The sequence below is a fragment of the Topomyia yanbarensis genome, chromosome 2 (assembly GCF_030247195.1).
Source record: "Topomyia yanbarensis strain Yona2022 chromosome 2, ASM3024719v1, whole genome shotgun sequence".
Classification (NCBI taxonomy): Eukaryota; Metazoa; Arthropoda; class Insecta; order Diptera; family Culicidae; genus Topomyia; species Topomyia yanbarensis.
This window is the reverse complement of record NC_080671.1, coordinates 100,768,622-100,787,723: the sequence shown is the minus strand read 5'-3', so window position 1 is coordinate 100,787,723 and position 19,102 is coordinate 100,768,622. Positions and strand designations below refer to the sequence as shown.

At 39.4% G+C, this 19,102-nt stretch overlaps 1 protein-coding gene across 3 annotated transcripts in view; it reads left to right on the top strand.

Annotated features, from left to right (window-relative positions):
- LOC131679013 (tyrosine-protein kinase Mer) overlaps window positions 1-19,102 on the top strand; it is a 424,032-nt gene that overhangs the window by 375,829 nt on the left and 29,101 nt on the right. For all 3 annotated transcript variants that reach the window (XM_058959521.1, XM_058959522.1, XM_058959523.1), the window contains 3 exons: window positions 8,066-8,132; window positions 8,200-8,365; window positions 18,697-18,851. In XM_058959521.1, the coding sequence (XP_058815504.1) occupies window positions 8,066-8,132; window positions 8,200-8,365; window positions 18,697-18,851 (388 nt within the window). The remainder of the gene's footprint in view (window positions 1-8,065; window positions 8,133-8,199; window positions 8,366-18,696; window positions 18,852-19,102) is intronic.

Genomic DNA, 19,102 nt, shown 5'->3' with positions numbered 1-19,102 from the left:
AATCGATAGAATTAACAAATATTAATTCAAAATATGCTTAACTAATTTTAAGGCTTAAAATTAGGTTTTATACTTAAAATTTTACTTATTCAAGCCATAATTTACGAATAGATGAAATCGTTGTCCATCTTTTTCATTTTAATTCTCTTCGATCGTCGATGTTGACGAAGTGGTAAATTCATCTCTTCGGTTTTCCTTTTCACTCCTCTGTTTATTTCGACCTCAGGGAATCCCCTGAACTACGTGTCACTATCGTCCGTTTCCTGAGCCATTGGAAACCGTTCTGATGCGGAAACAAGCACATTCGGCCTAGTGGTCTCAACGTTTCCCTTGGATACTCGCAGCTGCGTGCGATGAGCCAGCACCACGACGTTTCCAACAAGTATTTGGAATGTATGATGAGAGTATCTTTTAATATAATTTGCTTTTACCCATTTTGCAAGATTATGCGGGTTATGGTTTTTGTACCACAATTCATCCCCTTGAATCAATTCGTACAAGGGGTCAGTCAAGTGGTTCCCTCGGAAGATTCCCAACATTAATTGGTTTATCTCTCTCATCATTTAGATTTTGTGGATTTTTGAACAGAAAATTTTTATAACTTTTTTTGGATTTAATAAATCTATGATTGTCTTGGGAGCATAGGCGAATATTTTTCCAGATGGAAAATTTCCATCTGATGTCGAGCAGTAATTTCTATAATTAATTAAAAATCAATTAATCTGATCCTCTAAATCCAGTTCCCTCATTTCTCGCTCCAATAAGATCGTTTTCAAAACATCTTTTACTGTTCTTACCAATCTTTCCGCCTGACCATTAATAGCCGGAATATATGGTGGACTTTTGAGGACCTTAATCCCCTGTCGTTCAAGGAAGTCTGTAATAGGAATTGAATGGAGGACCCCCGTAGGATACCAGAACATCTGGTAACCCAAACCGTGCAAAAAATGCTCCGAGTTTCTTTAAAACCCCCTTTTCATCCACTCCGCTTCAATCCATTTAGAATAATTATCCACTATCAACAAAAAGGTGATGGGAAAAATGGAAAAAACTTAATGCGGATTCTGCTGAATGGTCTCGTAGTCGGTATCCATTTAGAGAAATTTTCTGCTTAGGCACAGTTGCCATTCCATTGCAAGCATCACATTGAGCCACAAATTTCTCAATGTCAGTATTAATACCAAACCAATAGACAAAGCGCCTGGTCAATTGTTTCATTTTTGCTATGGCAACATGGTTGGCGTGTAGAATCCCGCTTTGCAGTATCTGCGGTATTACAACCCTGTCCTGATATAATAAACACTCGTCTATTATTTCTTAACTTGTGTTGATTTGAAAAAGAACATTGACAAAGCGTTTGTCAATTCTTTCTGGCCAACCGTTTAGCATAAACACTATAATATCCTGCAGAAATTTGTCATTCTTTGTTTCCCTGGCCACTTTAGCGCAGTCAATTGGTAATTCTCTACTGAAATTAATACTTTTTACCATTTCAGCGTCAAGTTCTTTTGGTACCATAAAATTCGAAAAATAATGTCTTTTCCCCATAACTGAAACAGATGACCCACAGTCGATCTCCATTTTAAGAGGCTTGCCATTTACATTTACATCGACTAAACAAGGATTGCTAATGTGATTAATAGACGAGACATGCATACATTGAAGTTCACGTGAATCATTGTTTTCGTCGTCATCCGAGGCGTTCGTCTTCAACCGGTCGAAAAGCTCGCTCAAGGTACTCGGTCCTGCTTCTGAATCGACAAACTGGACCGCATCTTTACGAAGCTTTTTCCGCTTCAGATGTCCCTTAATACCGCAGAAATCGCAGACTCGGTACGATGTTCGTCCAGCTCATTTCTCCATTCCGCCGGGCGTAAGCCTGAGGGTCTTTTTTGTTATGGCCATATCGTTCTCCCACATTGCTGTATGGTTTAAAACCCAATCGATTCTTCACCGATTCTCTACCGCCTATAGGACGAGAATCATGCTCACCTGCCCTAGCATTAGCATATTTTTTTTTGCAAGCTTCTCTAAAACAGAAGCACGTGGTATACGAAAGTCGTTTTTCAAAGAAGCAATTTGGTTTGCATGATTCCCAATTCCCAAGGATCTAGCATTGGCCCCTACCATCTCCCAGGTTGCAATTATCTTCTCTGCCGATTCCAAGGTCAGATTTGATTAATTTAGCGAGGGTTTCATCCTTCAAACCAGCAACGATGCGTTCCATAACCGCTTTTCCTTTAAAATTTTTAATGTTGCAAAATTCTGCTTGAAGTTTTATCCCAAGGACAAAATCTTCAGCTGACTCGTCAGGATGTTGCTTTCGGTTATTAAATTTGAAACGCTGTATAATATCCGATTCGACCTTGCCAAACCGTGCCTTTAACTTTGCAGTCATTGTTTCGTAAGAATTTTCGGCTAAATTACTATTCGGAAAAAGCAATTTGAGTTCCGAAAACACGGACGGACCACTAAGTGTTATGAAATGTGATTTTTAGCATCTTCAGATAGCTTACTCATTGTAAAAAAATACCCCAAACGTTCAACCCAGTCCGAAAACGATGCACCTTTACAGCACGGCTCTATCATAGCTGCCATATTCATTTGAGCCATAACTATATGTAATATATATATATATATATATATATATATATATATATATATATATATATATATATATATATATATATATATATATATATATATATATATATATATATATATATATATATATATATATATATATATATATATATATATATATATATATATATATATATATATATATATATATATATATATATATATATATATATATATATATATATATATATATATATATATATATATATATATATATATATATATATATATATATATATATATATATATATATATATATATATATAAAATTCAAACAGTTGAAAGTACAAAGATTTTTGCTTACCGACGATGTCCAATTTACCCTTTGCCGCCAAACCTAGCGACTATCGACGGATTAATTTTTCACGGCCAACCTTCCGGACTCGCACAACCGGTCTCCACTTAGAGGCGTCCTCAGCCAGTAAGCTGGTAAATTTCACAAGCCTAAATAAATTACACAAAAAAACGGTTAATTACACTTTAAAAACCTTTTTCTTTTTTTTTGTATATGGACCAAAATATGACCAGAACCCTAATTTACAACCGGTCAAACTCTTAAAGGAAAAAAAAATCCACACTTGATCCACAATAAGCGCGATACCCCTAAAAAAACGACGCCACCAAACAAAATGGCGTTTAAAGGGAAATTCCGATACGTTTTCGATTTTATTGAGCAAAACGCTTTCTTTTCGTTCTGTATCACACCAGTGTAGTGCTGTACTCACGGTTTCCGTAGATGATTTGAACCAAACAGGATAATTTGTCCTGAATAAGCGCTCTCACGACCTCCGTTTTTTTTTCTGATGTGTGAAAAGCTGCCTGCGTCTCAGGAAAATGCCGTCGAAAAAATCTACGCCAACTCCTCAAACAATACTGCTGTTGAAATGTCCTAGTGATCGCTGTCCTGAACTGCCTTTTTACTTCCAGCACCGGATTTGCTCGCGAAAATAAACCACTTTTTCTCGTCGCCACTTAAAACGTTTGAACACTTAACCACTGAATCCCGGTTGAAGGAGCTTTTACTGAATTTCGGGGTTCGGAGAATTAAAGGTAACACGGTACTTTTTAGCTTGTAGACCAAACACAACTGAGAGGCCAGCTCTATTGGCGATTTGCGGCAAAACCAAAATTAGTCATGCGACACCTATGATTCAGCTCATGAACTGGTAAAGTGATACAGTTTGCTTTTTTTCACCCGCAAGTGAGTCGTAGCTTACAACAAAAACTTCATTTTCTTCTCGGAAAAAGCTTACCACTGCCAAAATATGAATGAAACGAGTAAGAAATTTAGTTTTATTTGCAATTATTCTGAAATTACAGCCATTTGCAACTATTTGGCTCATACATTTCCTCGAAATGTATTCGGGGTATTATTGTGGTTATCAAAAATCGTTCCATAAATAAAGTTCCAACTTGAAACCGAGACCCAATCAGTACCAATGTCAAACTCCTTCATATTTTGGACTACGTAGGAGATTCAGTGAAGACTATCAGAGAGAAGGATCGGCTGTGTATGATACAAAGCTGACACTTTCCTATTAACCAGATATATTCTTTCCTCGCGTGATCCGGAGAGTTACATGAATTTACACCATCTCATGAAGGTTTAGCTTAACTTAGGAGGATCTGGAAATGATGTTGCGGTGGCTACAATGCTCAACAAATTACATTTTGGAACAACACACATATAGCTCTGCGAATAATATTAGAAACCACTATGTTTTACAACCTTTTCGCAAGATGTTTACTCATCATCTTATAAAATGATGGTTTTCCATCATTTTCATAAACAATTATCAACAAATTGATCGGTGATTTGGTGCTTAAAAGTTATTTTTTTACCAATGTTTACAAAAAATATATGCACTATGACAGAACAGAATCAAATCTGCAACACTTTGCTTCCAGCGCTATCTGTGAGCGGTTTCAACGTAGAATCGCCAATATTCTTTCGTGGTTTTATGCTTATTTCTGTAAGTGTCATTAAACACTGTAAACTGTATCTAATCGAGTACATGGTTATTGGATTCCAGTATAACAGTTAGACTGAAACAAATATCTCTTCGAATGCTGATACAACATGTTCGATTGGTAGATTTGGCTTCACTCTGTGCGGGCCTTTATAACATAAACAACCTGTGCAACCTTATTTTCCGTGATGTTAGTTTACATCCATGGTTGCTAGTTTTACTGATTATGTCTCCGCAAGTCTGTGTATAAAGTATCTGTAGTTCTGCCTAAAGTTAGGTGCGCGTGGAATTCCAAAACTGCGTACAGCCTGCTGCCTCAGGATCCAACTGAAACACAAATCTAATAATAAGGCTCGAAAGTAAACCAAATGTATTGGAAGAATGACCTAAGAACGGATTCAAAACTTCAAATTAGACGTAATGGTGCAATTTCTAACTTTGGATGAAATTTTTCAGCCCATTTTCCACTGTAGCCTCACTAAAAATAGTGAATACAAAGAATGTGTATATTTCGTAGGTCATTCCTCCAATAAAAAGGGTTTCTTGGAGTTTTTAAATTGAACCGTTTTGAAATGAGATGCAGTATGCTGCTTTGAAAAATCATGTTTTGAGATAAACGCGTGGGTTTTGCACACTGAATTCAGTTTTTCAGAATTCAAAATGACCAAATCAATATAGTAGAGCTCCATTAAAAAACTGAGTGATATTTCAGCCAACATCAGAAAAAAAAAGTTTTGTGAATTGTGAACACAAATTTGAGTTAATTTGCATCAAAAAAAGATAAAATTCCAATATGACGGATTAAAATGTGACTAACAGTTTTGTCCAAAAAAATTAATTTTTCATCGCTTTCTGTGATTGTTTGATAACTCACGATTACTCTGCGATGCCTCTACAGATCATGTCGTGAAATTCGTTCTCGAGACCTGTAGACATGTGCAGTGCAACGTGAAGCATTCTGGCAACGTTCATAATGCCATGGAAAGGTTTCTACCTGCGGCGAGCGTTTCAAGTCGGGAGCGTCCCCTGGCGATCAGAACGCCGCTTCGAACAATGGTCTGTAGAATTTTTTTAAAAGTTCGAAAAACCCGTTTAACACAATGTAGTACCCACTTATAACTTTCAAAAAAATGAAAAAAAAAAACTAATTTTTGAAAATTTTGAATGAGAAGCCCCCCTAACTTATTCTCAGATAGTTTACAGTACAATAAGCGGTAATCGAACAACTTGTTTTTGAAAGTAATGCATGCAAAAACTTCTACGCCCTTTCGAAAAATTGCTTCACCAAAAGAACACAACTGCAAAGTTTTGTTCGAATCGGCGAGATGGCCATGTCTTATGGTCAGCCGTTTTCTCATGGAATCCGTCATATGGATGGATTTGGCTTCAGGACATTTATCAGCAATGGGTCCTATGTGGTATGTGAATTTAACCGAAGACTACATATTAAGAAGACTGACATCTCTTTCCTTCCCCCACACATACGAGGCTACAGCGCCTCCATTGCAGGAAGCAGGCTTGTTATTTGCTGAAAAATGGAGCAGCACAATAACACTGCGATGTGCAGAACGACCGCACAAAGAGAAACTTGAAAACGAAAAAGAGAAAGATCTGTGCACCAAGAGCTGCACAATTTCGTTCAAAGAGTCACCTTGAAGAGCCACTTTTTTGTGCATTCCCTCACTGGCAAATAGGTAGGAAAGCAAATCAAAGTACAATTCAGAAAAAAGTTTGATCAGAAGAACGGTTTTAAAATGTTTTTTGGTTACCTTCTCTGCTTCCGTGCGCGTGGGACCAAGATTCACACTAAAGAGCCTCTTTTTTGTACTCTTTGAGGTGTGCAGCCATCGAGTAGAATGAACGTATGGAAGGACACACATCGGAGTGAAGAGGATAACTGTGAAAGAGAAGAACGGTGGTTCGCACGAAAAGTGCAAAGAGCGTTTTTTATTCTTCTCTTTATTTGCTCTGAGATGCATTACATCCCTGGCAAGAAGGTGTGAAGATTAATGTAAAAGTGTCCATGTGTATGCATCTCTATGAAAAGTACCACCTTTACCCGCAAATGGCGTTTTTGTTACTCTCTCCAGATTCTGGACAGAGTTGCCAGTCATCTTGATATGCAGTCTTCGATGCAACCCATATATTTCACCCAAGCTTGGCACTGGATGTCATGGAGTGAGTCGCTAACAAAGCGGATGTCATGAAATAATGGTTGCACTGAAGAGACTAGAATAACAAAATGACGCCATCTTAATTAAGTGAAAACAATTCAACTAGCAACCAGGCTACAGGTCACAGGTAACACTGCAAATGTGCAAGCCTCACCAAACTTGTTTGTTGTTATTCCGTTTGTTTCTTCTAACCAATATAAAAATCCGATGCGACTTCTGGTCTGCTGAGTTCCTCGACCAGCTAAAACATAGTAATATCCACAGGAATCGGATTTTGCAGCAGCAAAACCATATTAGGCCAAAATTTATTATTTGCATCATTTGGTATTCGTTACCCTCATGCTGAATTTCTTGCTCCCATCAAACCAAGTCCTTTTCTCTTTAGCGTTTCTAAACACGATGGTATTGTAACAAATTTGGTTTAAGGATATAATTATTTTTTAAAATATTTGGTAATTTTAATGAATTGCATAACAATACTTCCTTAAAAACAATGCCACATAATGCTAAACATTTACGATTGACAACTCTCTTGTTCGTTTGGAATGACATTGACAGTAAAATTGGAATTCCAAACGGAACATGGCGTCTCTTTGTTATTCTAGTCTCTTTAGGTTGCACCATCAGTAACTGCTATATCTATAGCATCCACACGGATATGGAAACTGTGGTTGTCAAGCACGAAAAGAATGGGAAACTTGTCTATTGAATTTGACGACCCCATCCAATACGGATTCATTTACAACGCCAACCGTACCAGTAGAAGAGCTATCCATACACACTTTCGGCATGTTTCATGGGTGAAAGAATGTAAAATGATGGAATGCAGTGAGCGGTTGAATTTAGATCAAAACCATGGAAACATGATTTGTGTCTCTTTTGGCGGATGCTGTCTATGTCGCTCTTGCTTGAGGTCGAAACTGCCGTATTTCAGGGCGCAACTGCCGTGAAATCGTTTGTTTGAAGCCAGTTTCCAACCTCGGTTATGTATACTAAAAAAACAGAATAAGAGGACAGCAATTTTGAAGCAGACACTCCTCATGGGAATCGACTCAAGGGTGCCCAAGATTGAGTTTTAAAAATTTGTTTTATTTCTGGGCATCCTGCTGTAAATAGTTACAACATAAATTAAATTCGTATCAATTTGACGTCCAGTACAGCTATTCGGAGTGCTCATAATCTTATTCTGAAAGGCCTCGAAAAGCTGTTGCCGAAACTATCAACCCCAAGACACCGTCTGATGGCTAATCTGTTTTCGATTTTCTTTCTATTTCCCAGTGTCGACCGGCATCATCCACCGTTTCAGATGGAGGAAAATAGGCTGTATACTGATATGGACATTCTGGTAAGCTGAATATTCAAGCAATGACAGAGACCAATTGAATAACAACACACCCACGGTACACCCACAGGAAGCCCGGGCCAGGGGAGATGCGGATATGCTGGAAGTGCCTCATTCGTGTCTTCGCATCGGACGGGAAATTGGCAAAGGTGCCTTCGGGCGTGTATTCATGGCTTGCGCGAGTAAACTGCCCGGCTGCAACGGGACCTTGATCGTTGCCGTGAAGCAACTGAAAAGTGAGTATTCTGTGTCAATACGGGGCTTGCTGGGATTGTAGTCACTAGGCAGATGGTACAATTTAATTATGCATTGTTTGGGCGGAGCGGAGTATAGCGTAGTATTGTGGTAAGCCCCTGCTTTTATCAAAAGCGGCTGAATATTCCTGGAAAAAAATTAAAGGGTACAGGACACGGCCAGGGTAACACCAAAAATGTATCTTTTTTCAAGAGGGTACAATATATTTCGCGGATTTCAATCTATCGCTACTATCGACTCACGTTCTAGCTCATGCTCCTGCTCCCATATGTTACAATTTGCTATACATCCTTCCGTTTGAAACATAATTTATTGAAAGTCATTTAACAGTAACAAAATTCTTAAACCAGGTACAACACCATGCTCTCTAATATACTTTTAAACTAATCATTATTTCAAATTGTCAATTATCTCACTAGCTGATAAACATTATGTAGCTGATCATTCTAGCAAAAATAAACTGGTCTGTTCAGGAAAATATTTTCAAAACGAGTAGCTCCATATTGAGGATTCCCAAGTAACAATTGAAATTTTATAGCACGCTACAAGTGCAATCTAAGTTTTATGAGTAGCTATAATTCTATCATAAAACTTAAATTGTTACTAGGGTTGTGATGAGGAAGCCCACGCTCGCCAAATGAAATACTCAGTTCTTCCACGAAATATGAAATTCCATTTTCCAATTAAATTTTCAATAATCTACTCACTGACAGAATATCTTCGTAAATCTGCTAGGAATAGGTTTCGTACAGAAAACTTTGGTAAAATATACGATTTTTTCGTACATATGATGAATCATTCGTAGTTATACGTAAACTTTTTTATTTTCATTATGGCTTTTGACGAATTTCGCGTTAAATCGTATTCAGAGTTGGCAGCACCCTCTCAGATTTTAATGAAACTTTCTGTACATGAAGACGTTGTCACAAAAAGCCACTTTGCATACTTTGTTTTTCCAAAAATAATTTAGACTGTCTTTTGAAAAGGGTCAAACTGTTTTTACCGTTTTTTCAAATGGCTTTTGTCTAAAAAAGATAAATCCTGCAAAAAAATGTGGTTAGAGTGATTTTTACATAACTAGTCTATTTTTTTAATAAAAATATCGAAAAAATTCGTCATTGACTCCTACACTAAAAAAAAAATTGAAATCGATTTACCAAATAAAACCATCTGTTGCGTAGGGAACCAGAATCGCCAAAGTTGCTCACCCTTTCCTGCTTCTCGCTATCGTAGGCCGAAATGCCACTCACTTTATTTAAGCCGAGAATACTAAATCGATTGACAAGTTATTGATGATACTTGTTCGATGACTTGGTTATAACTAACGGGCTCTTATGAACTAAGTAGATGTGAAAGGCGGAGAGAGAATCATGAACCTTCGTCTTGAATCTGTGATGAGCGAGAGCAATGTCATGTATAGCAGTAATGGTGAGATGAGCTACCTCACTAACGATTATTGATCTCATCTCTCATGTCGACTCAACTCGCTACCAATATTGCTCTGACATACAACATCGCCACCACCTTGAAACGTCAATCTTCATATTAACATGTGGAACATTTTCAATCTTCATATTAACATGTGGAACATAAGCCTGCCACTAAAATTTTTACTTATCCTATCATAATCAATTTTACATTTTGGAAGTGCTTGTATACAACATAAAAAAACACCTTATTTACTAAAATCTGCTTTCTAGGTCCAGTGCTGGAGGCGAGGAGTGTTTATGGACTGGCATCTTCGTGCTCCGGTGTCGTGGTGTTTACCTCTGGTTCAGTAGGCAGCAAACAAATTTTTACCACCGGTCGCTTTATGATGACTTTGCTTGTTTGCAATGTAACAACACGGGTGAGGTCGTCCTTCCCAGGGTGTAGTTTGATTATACGGGCCAATGGCCATTTCAATGGAGATTGGAACTCATCAAGAACAACCACCAGTTGTCCAGGTTGTCTTGGAAGAGCCCCAAAGGCTATTTCCGAAGCATCGCAAAATGTGTGCAGTTGAATTGTAGAGTTTGGAAGAAAGGCATAGCGCTCAGTCCGATATTCGGAAATTTTGGAGAGTTCGCCAAAGTATGTACCCCACTTTTCAACGACACTTGCTGGAACCGGCTGATTCCATTCACAATACGTAAGCCATAGGTCCTGCAGGAGTAATTTTCCACGTATCACAACTGGAGCGATAAGTCCAAGTGGGTCGAAAAGTTGTGAAATAGACGATAATTTTGACCTTTTTGTAGGTATGCCATCGGGGTGTTGCACCGTGGAATCAAAACGGAGCATATCTAGCCCGGGTTCCCACCCAATTCCTAGCGCCTTAATTGATCCTTGTGCGGTGAACATTAGTGATGATTCCGTCCCGATTTGCTCTGGAGATAAGCCGTGAAGGACCTCCGATTTATTCGAAATAAATTTTCGCAGACTAAATCCACCTTTCCGAAGCAATTCGATTAGTTCATCGCGCATCTGCACTGCCCTTTCCATGGATTACTTACCACCAAGACAATCGTCGACATAAAAACCTTTGCGGAGGATTGGCTCCGCTAGTGGGTACGCGGCACCGTCGTCATCGGCTAACTGTTGAAGCGTTCGTGTTGCCAAAAACGAAGACGGAGCAAGACCATACGTTACCGTGAGCAATTCGTAAACTTAAATGGGATCTGATTGGTTAAACCGCCAAAATATCCGCTTTTATGGGACATCAGCTGGTGCTACTTTTATTTGGCGATACATTTTTTCAATGTCCGCCACTACCGCGATCAAGTACGTACGGAACCTCAAAACTATTGAAAGAAGTTACCACAGGTCCAACTTGTAAAGCATCATTTAAGGAAAATCCGGAAGTTGTCTTGGAAGAGGCGTCGAAGACAACACGGACTTTCGTTGTCGTGCTGGACTCTTTCACAACGGGATGATGGGGAAGATAATAGCCTTTTATTTTCTGTTGTTCAAGCTGTGATGCTACTCGCATGTGGCCAAGAGAGATGTATTCGCTCATAAACTTATGATATTCATCTTTTAGGGAGTGATTCCGCTCGAGTCTTCCCTCCAGTAGCTTGAATCTGCGTAGAGCTGCCATTTTTGAATCCCCGACCATGACCTCGAAATCCGGATGACGGGGTAGTGACGCAGTGTACCGGCCTGTGCAGTCTCTCGTAATGGTTGATGAATAATGTTCCTCACATTTCCTTTCCTCGACGGAATAATCAGAGCGTGCTGCCACTTCTTCTATTTTCCAGAAACGCTCAAGGCTTTCTTCCAGGGCAGTAAGACATATAGCTGTCACATGACATTGCACAGATTCTGGTGAGGTGGGTATGAGGTCACCAGACCCAGCAACAATCCAACCGAAAATGCTATCAATCAATTCGGGAAGATCTTTCGCAAGATGCAGGCGTGCGGCAGACTTAAAACAAGCGAAGAAGTGATGCAAGCCGATGATCATGTCGATTCCCGCTCGTTTGTGGAAATTCGGGTCCGCGAGAAATACATCTTTAGGCGTGTGCCAATCCTGGATACAAATATCTTGCTCGGGCAGGTCAGCCGTCACGCGGGGATCGAATCTGCGTAAATACTGAGTCAAAAGAGCGCACAGCAATGCCGGCTGGGCCCTGAAGCTGCACATTGACCTTTCTTCTCTTAAGCCTGAGTATTTGTGCCATTCGATCGCTGATGAGGTTTGGCTGGGAAGCACAATCTACCAATGCCCTTGCGAAATGGTCTTGACCGTACGCATCTTTAACAGCCAGTACTACGGTGAGCATAAACACGCTGTTATTTCGAACCCTTGAAAGGGATGACGCTTAAACATTGACCGCAGCGATGGACAATGATGTTGCAGGCTCAGTACTTCATGTTGCGACGTTCGTTTGTGCAGAGTACTGATGACGATCTTCGGTGCTACCAACATACTGACTGCTGAGCGAAGACCAATCATTTACAAAACCCGGATGCAGGAGTGTGTGATGACGTTTACGACACCTATGACAATTAGTTTGACACGGACAATTGCTGACAAAATGATCGCTATGAAGACAGTTGAAACAGAGTCGCTTATTGTTAACTAGACTGAACCTCTCGCGCAAAGATATTTTTTTCAGCTGAGTCATAGAAATTCCGGGGCGCTCAAAAGAACTGCTAGCTTCCTCCGTTACCGCATGCGTAGACAACCTCATTTCATTCGTATGTGTGTGCTGTTGATTACCTCCAGTATGCCCACTTCGAGAGTATGATTCGGCACCACTGTTCGAAGACGAACCAAAACTCATATGATCCTGTTTCACTAATATAAACTCCGTAACCCGCATACGCCGTTGTAAGAACTCCACCAAATTAGAGTAGGATGGCTCCTCCAAGTTGGAAGCATGTTCTTCCCACATCTTTAGTGTCTCACTGTGCAGTCTCGTACAAAGTAAATGTTCTAATATCGTACTCCATGCTCCAGTAGGTTCGCCTAGCTGCTTCAATACTTTCGTATGCCTCTCAAACTCATCCACTAGTTCATGTAGCGCGGCAGCTGATTCTTCCTTCGATTGGATTCGATCACTTGAGCTGCCTCGCCCTTAACAGCAGCACGCAAACAGTGGAATTTCTGAATGCCACTTCCGGATTTGCATGGATAAGCGCAAAAAAGGTGTCGTGAAATCTCAACCACTCTTGGTAGTCCCCGTTGAATTCAGGGAGCGAAATTGTTGGCAACTTCAAACCGGCTAGACCAGAATGGGACAGGGGGTAGGGTTTTGTAAGGGCTCAGATCTTAGGATTGATTGCAGGAGGTAGCTTTGCAATAAGGCCAGCTTTTATTGAAAAAAAAGTTTAGGCTCAAAATCAGAGCGATATTGTAGGTTCCTCACCATACCTTCATTCATGGTTTCCAGATCCTCAAGAGCCGCTTGTGTCTCTTCCAGCCCGTGCCAGAGTAACTCAAGATTTTCTAACCGGATTGCCACTTGCAGCACGTCCCGGTCAGCCACGTACCCCTGCAGGAATTGTTCCGCTCGATTCAGTGAAGCGAGCAGTGTCATGCGCCTTGTGTTGAGCTGCTGCTTGCTTCTCATTTCACTCATTGCAACAATGTTCAATATCACCAATCCACGGGGTCAGCAGGAAATATAAAAACGAAGCTCGTCTGTGAAAATAAAACCAGATAGCACTGGCGATATAAGGGGTAGATCTTGGAAAGGTACTAACCTTATCCAAGGCAGAAATTTGCCTTGTATGTTTGAAAAATTCAGCCAAATGTTGTAGATCCGAAATCAACGTACGAAGGTGTTCTTGTTCGTTGCACAATATCTCCGATCAAAATGGCAGCACAGCAGCTCCAAGTTTAGACTCCAGTTAAAGAAAGTCACCGATCACGTAAGAAAGAAAAAACAAAATCTAAACGCACCAATTTATGAAGTAGGGAACGTTGGACAGCTAATTACCTGCTGCCTAATTTGATTAGGCCGTGAATTGGACAGCAAGCGATTTTCTCCAGTTGGGTTCAAAGGCAGCTAGTACATCAGTACACGAACAATCGAGCCCTTTGTTTTCGGTTGGCGTCCAGTAATGGCGGTGACTTCCTTTGTTGGTTCGAACAATTACGCAATAGCGTTTAAAAGGAAAGGTGGAACTCATGCAGCATGCAGGTCAAAGATCCTGGTCACGGCACCAGTATGTTGCATAGGGAACCAGAATCGCCAAAGTTGCTCACCCTTTCCTGCTTCTCGCTATCGTAGGCCGAAATGCCACTCACTTTGTTGTGAAGCCGAAATAAGAACAATTCAAAATTAATAAAATGTTTTATTTGTGAAATGAATTTTAATATAGCTAGTTAGAAATAAGAGTGTAAATAAAATAAGAATATGCGGTTTGGTTGGTAGCAAGAAATGGCAAACGCAGGTTTCTACCTATACACTCAAATGCCACGAAGGCAAGCAAATGAATTGTAGTGTTTAGACTAAATATAAATGCGTAAGATACACCACGTCTTTTTTCTTCCCATCAAAAATTCGAAGGCCCATTAGTACACGCGAACCTCTCGAATTCCCGCGAACAAAATCGACACCGTAAGCTAACGTCGCGAGTGTTGGATTTGTTGCAAGTGCAACCCATCAAGGATTTAGTTCACAACACACTTTATTTAAGCCGAGAATACTAAATCGATTGACAATTTATTAATGCTACTTCTTCGATGACTTGGTTGTAACTAACGGGCTCTTATTAACTAAGTAGATGTGAAAGGCGGAGAGAGAATCATGAACCTTCGTCTTGAATCTGTGGTGAGCGAGAGCAATGTCATGTATAGCAGTAATGGTGAGATGAGCTGCCTCACTAACGATTATTGATCTCATCTCTCATGTCGACTCAACTCGCTACCAATATTGCTCTGACATACAACACCATCTTTGATTTGGATGAAATTTTGTTTCAAGATAGATAATTTTAGGTAATAATAGGTAATGATCCCTACCTACCGTCAAAAATTCGTGAATTTTTTTCGGTGTATTTCTATCAAAAACAACCAATAAAAGTCATAATCACCTCAGAATCCAATAAATTCAGTTTGTGAGAAGATATTGTCTAATTCAGCAATTAAGTATATTTTTATCAATCAAGAATCCTATTGAAATGTATTGTATTTTTATATAGAATTATCAGCGAATGACTCGCCGTGGTTGAAGATACAATAAACAACTAACTAGCTAACTAACTACATGTTCTGCAGCGTTTTATTTATGTGTTTCAATGTGGAACTAGAACTGAGACAATTACATCCCCAGTATAGCGGTTTGTTTTATAATTTGAAATAGTTTAGTTGTAAAATTTAAATTGGTATGCACCACAGTTCCATTTGTTGTTTAATTTTAAACATGCTTAGAACTGTGTTTTAAATACAAAGAACAGGGGATACTAATTAAAAAAACTACATTTAAGCGGGTTGCCATAGACAACATTTTATAAATCGATAACCTTAAGTCAAGTTCAAGTTCTTTAAAAATATGGCGAGCATTTCTAAAACTTTGTCAAAAACACCAAATTTCTACCTCGTCAGTATAACAAGTTAATTTCTTTATTCGATCATAATACCTGATTTTAATTTTTATGAGATTTGTATCCATACAAACAATTTCTTCAAAGACACCCTGTGAATATATTCGATGGTTTGGCCTCTAGTGAATAAAGTTCGCGTTTCTGGCATTTCCGACCACAGGGTCGGAAATGCCAGGGCTATAAAAACTCAACCGATCATTCCAAGTGATTGATACGATCTGAGTTTGACAACTTCTCTTAAGGAAGCTAGATTAATTGGATTCGAGTGTGTATCTTCGTCGCGAGCGGTTGACTCTTGTAGAGCTCCCTTCGAGTCGGTTAATTTTCATTATTTTCGGCGCAGTGTACTGCCTCCCGGTTATAGAAAGTGTCAATAAGGGTGCAATTTTACGATTATATAAAGTTAAGTGGCTTATAAAAGCATTTTCGGCATATTTTTGAGTGACGCGAGTGGTGACAGTTTGTGAAAATCGAAATCCGGCAAATGAAAAAATATCTTTTCCTCGCATTACGGGCCGTCGATTCCCGATGCAAGGACAATAAAAGTGCACAGAAAACATCTAGAAACACAGTGTATATTCTAAAGATAGTGAAAAATGGTTTTTCAGAGAAAAAAATTCAATCCGAAAAGTGAAAAAAGATACGGCAATAAGAAAAATTAGCATATTCAAATAATTGGCGTTTCACCAGCGACTAGCGACTACCAGGTGTCGCCCCAAAATTCTTCGCCCGAAAAATAGGTGGCAAACCAGCCACTCCAGCTCAGCTAATTTCGTCCGCGTCCCTTGTCACCTATGTTTTATTGGGTGTTTTATAGGCGGTGCTATCTTTGGAAATGAGCCGCCTTGGATATTCAACTGTTTTTTTACTTTCTTATTTTATTGCGTATGAGGAGAGGTTTTGATTCTTTAATATTCGGGAACACGTATCTGCCGGTCGGCAAACTTTTCTTTGGACTGAGCAAACTAATTTCTATGTTTCTTTAGGGCTTGTTTTACCAACGGGGGAACTGATCCAAAGAGCATTCAATGTGCTTAGGGAAAACACATGGTCTTATTTGAGTAGAATGATGACTTCAATCATGTATAAGGTTTGAGAATTGACAATTCGCGAGAGGAATCGGGGACCGGTAAGCAATTACCTTCAGTTATGTCAGCACGAAGAATAAGTGTTTTGCTGTCATGTTCATTCAGCTTTCAATTCTATCTCATGCCTCCACGCGAGTCTAAGTTTATTAATGTCATTTGGTCCTTAGACCGGCGACGACTGGGTGCTATCAGCCTTCTGCCAATAGTAGCAGAATGAGAGGGTGCGAACAGATCTAGCGGAGAAAACAATGCCGTCCAAATGAATAGTTGTTGGGAAATCAGCTCCAATAAGACTTTAATTTGACTAGTATCGATGATCGCGGGTCAATACGTACTGAAAATTCGCCGCGTCTGTTTTAATGAATCTAATTTCAAGTTCCGTTATTGGTGGCAAGCCCGTGCATCGTTAACGAGCCTCTGTATTTCCCTTTAATGTTCGATATAATCGTTCGTATACGTGTATTTCGCAAACAATCCGATATTAGAAATAGGAAATACTTTCGTTGATTTATAACATCTCGAGCTATCATAACTCTTTGTGTGTATAACGTGTTATCACTCGGTAGTTTGCAACCCAAAAAATATATTGTGGAGAAGGTATAGCGAAATTAGTCTAAATAATGTCGCAATAAATAGTGATCCGGCCTATTATGCAGATAAGATTAGCTTTTCTAGGCAATACTCCCACGATCGGCTGTGTGGAGTTGAAATTGCTTTTGTTTAGAAAACATAGGATACTCTCGGTAGCCGGCTACGCAGTGTTTAAAAAGAACCAAAAACTAAACAAGATCTTCTTTTTCGAGCGATCGTGTTCTCGAAAACTTACTAAACTACTACCTAATGAACTATGTACAGGTCGCATCGCTTGCATGGAGCGAATCACCAACTTCGCGACACCTATGGAAGAGTGTGATGAACCTTCTGTATAAGATTCCTCATTTTATTCAAACGATCACCGGGTAAAATCAGCACCGACACGATAGAAACCACGAAAAAATTCGTCGCGAGATTGAATATTATTAAGAAATATAAGCAGTGCTCCTTATAGCCGGCTTTCCGGAGTTCAAGTTGCTTATTTTGCTAATCGTATTAATACAACAAATGATAAATTTCCCACATTCTCGGCAGCCGGCTGCCCAGAGCAATTATTACATGATAACGCCACTGGCACACTTACTAACAACTCTCCCATTCCCGTGATACATGTGGAGATGCAGAGGATTCCTCGGTCTCTAGTAGCAACTATCGGACTAACATTCCTTCCTTTCCCAGAAGATCTGCATTCGGACGTGGCCGGCGTCGGTATTGATCAGCATGCAGGGATCAAAATAGATTGTACAATGTGGCTCATCATGTTATTCCCAAGCATGTTGTTCCAATGAACATTTTGCAACCTAATTTGGTTCTGGTCAATAACGGAGTAGCAACTACGGGCGATCTCTTATGCTTATGCTTTTCTCTTAAGGAAGCTAGATTAATTTGTAATCTTCGATAAAATGATAGGCAATAAAATTAACTTTCTTATTTTCACTTGCATTGATAAATTAATGCCTACAAGCCGCCAGCGGTGAAAATGCAAATTAAAAGACTTTCTCCGTGTAAATTGTCGAAAAATCTCGTACAAACTTCGAACACAGTCCGGTAGCTAGGATTGTCCAATTTGGTGAAAATTTGGAACAGACATTCCTGCAGGGACTAAGTATCGACTCAGTGATAGGCCGATTGAATTTTCAAAAGCTCGTTTCATTTTCTTGGCATCTGGTGTGTAGTTTAGCTTCATAACTTTCGAAATCCGTTTAAAAAAACACCGCATATTGAACTATCCGCATAAAAAGATAGACGTATAAAACAGCATACAATCCGCGACTTTTATATACCATTTTTGGCATACAGTTGCCTTTGAAGACGGTACTTTTCCGGAAAAATATTTTCAAGACCACAAACTGCTCATCTGTACCGCAATAATATGTGGAAAGTTTCGTCAGATTTGTCAAAGGTCCAGCTCGATTTGCTCTGGTTCAGTCCGGGAGGAACTGTTTATTGGCTATCTGAGTAAAAGCAACCAGATAACTACACAATGTATACTCGGAAATAATTAGGCCACGATATACACCTGCACCATTTTCTGTGCTGCGTTTACATCAATCATCAACCATACCCACCGTTGAATGATTTTCTCTTTCTTCTAGAGTGCCCCAAAGCGGACGAGTTTGATGAGTTCCTGGACGAGATAACGATGATGAAACGAGTCGGTCGTCATCCCAATATTGTCACCCTGCTCGGCTGCTGTACCATCAAGGAACCGTTGACGATGATTATGGAGTACATCGGTTGCGGTGATTTGGTACGTATAACTCGAGGGATAAGATACAGTGGCGGATGAAACGATAAGACCAACCTAAACAGTATGAAAAATTAATCACTTTCTTTTGTCTCGTTTGTTGAATATCGTGTAATTTTCATGCAATTGAGTCATTAAGTAAAACATAAAATTCTGCTTTTATTTCATAGACCGATAGAGCTCATTTTTCTAAATATAACAATATGTTTGTTTGTTCAACCTTTAAAACTTCGGAATGATTTTGAATCGATTTT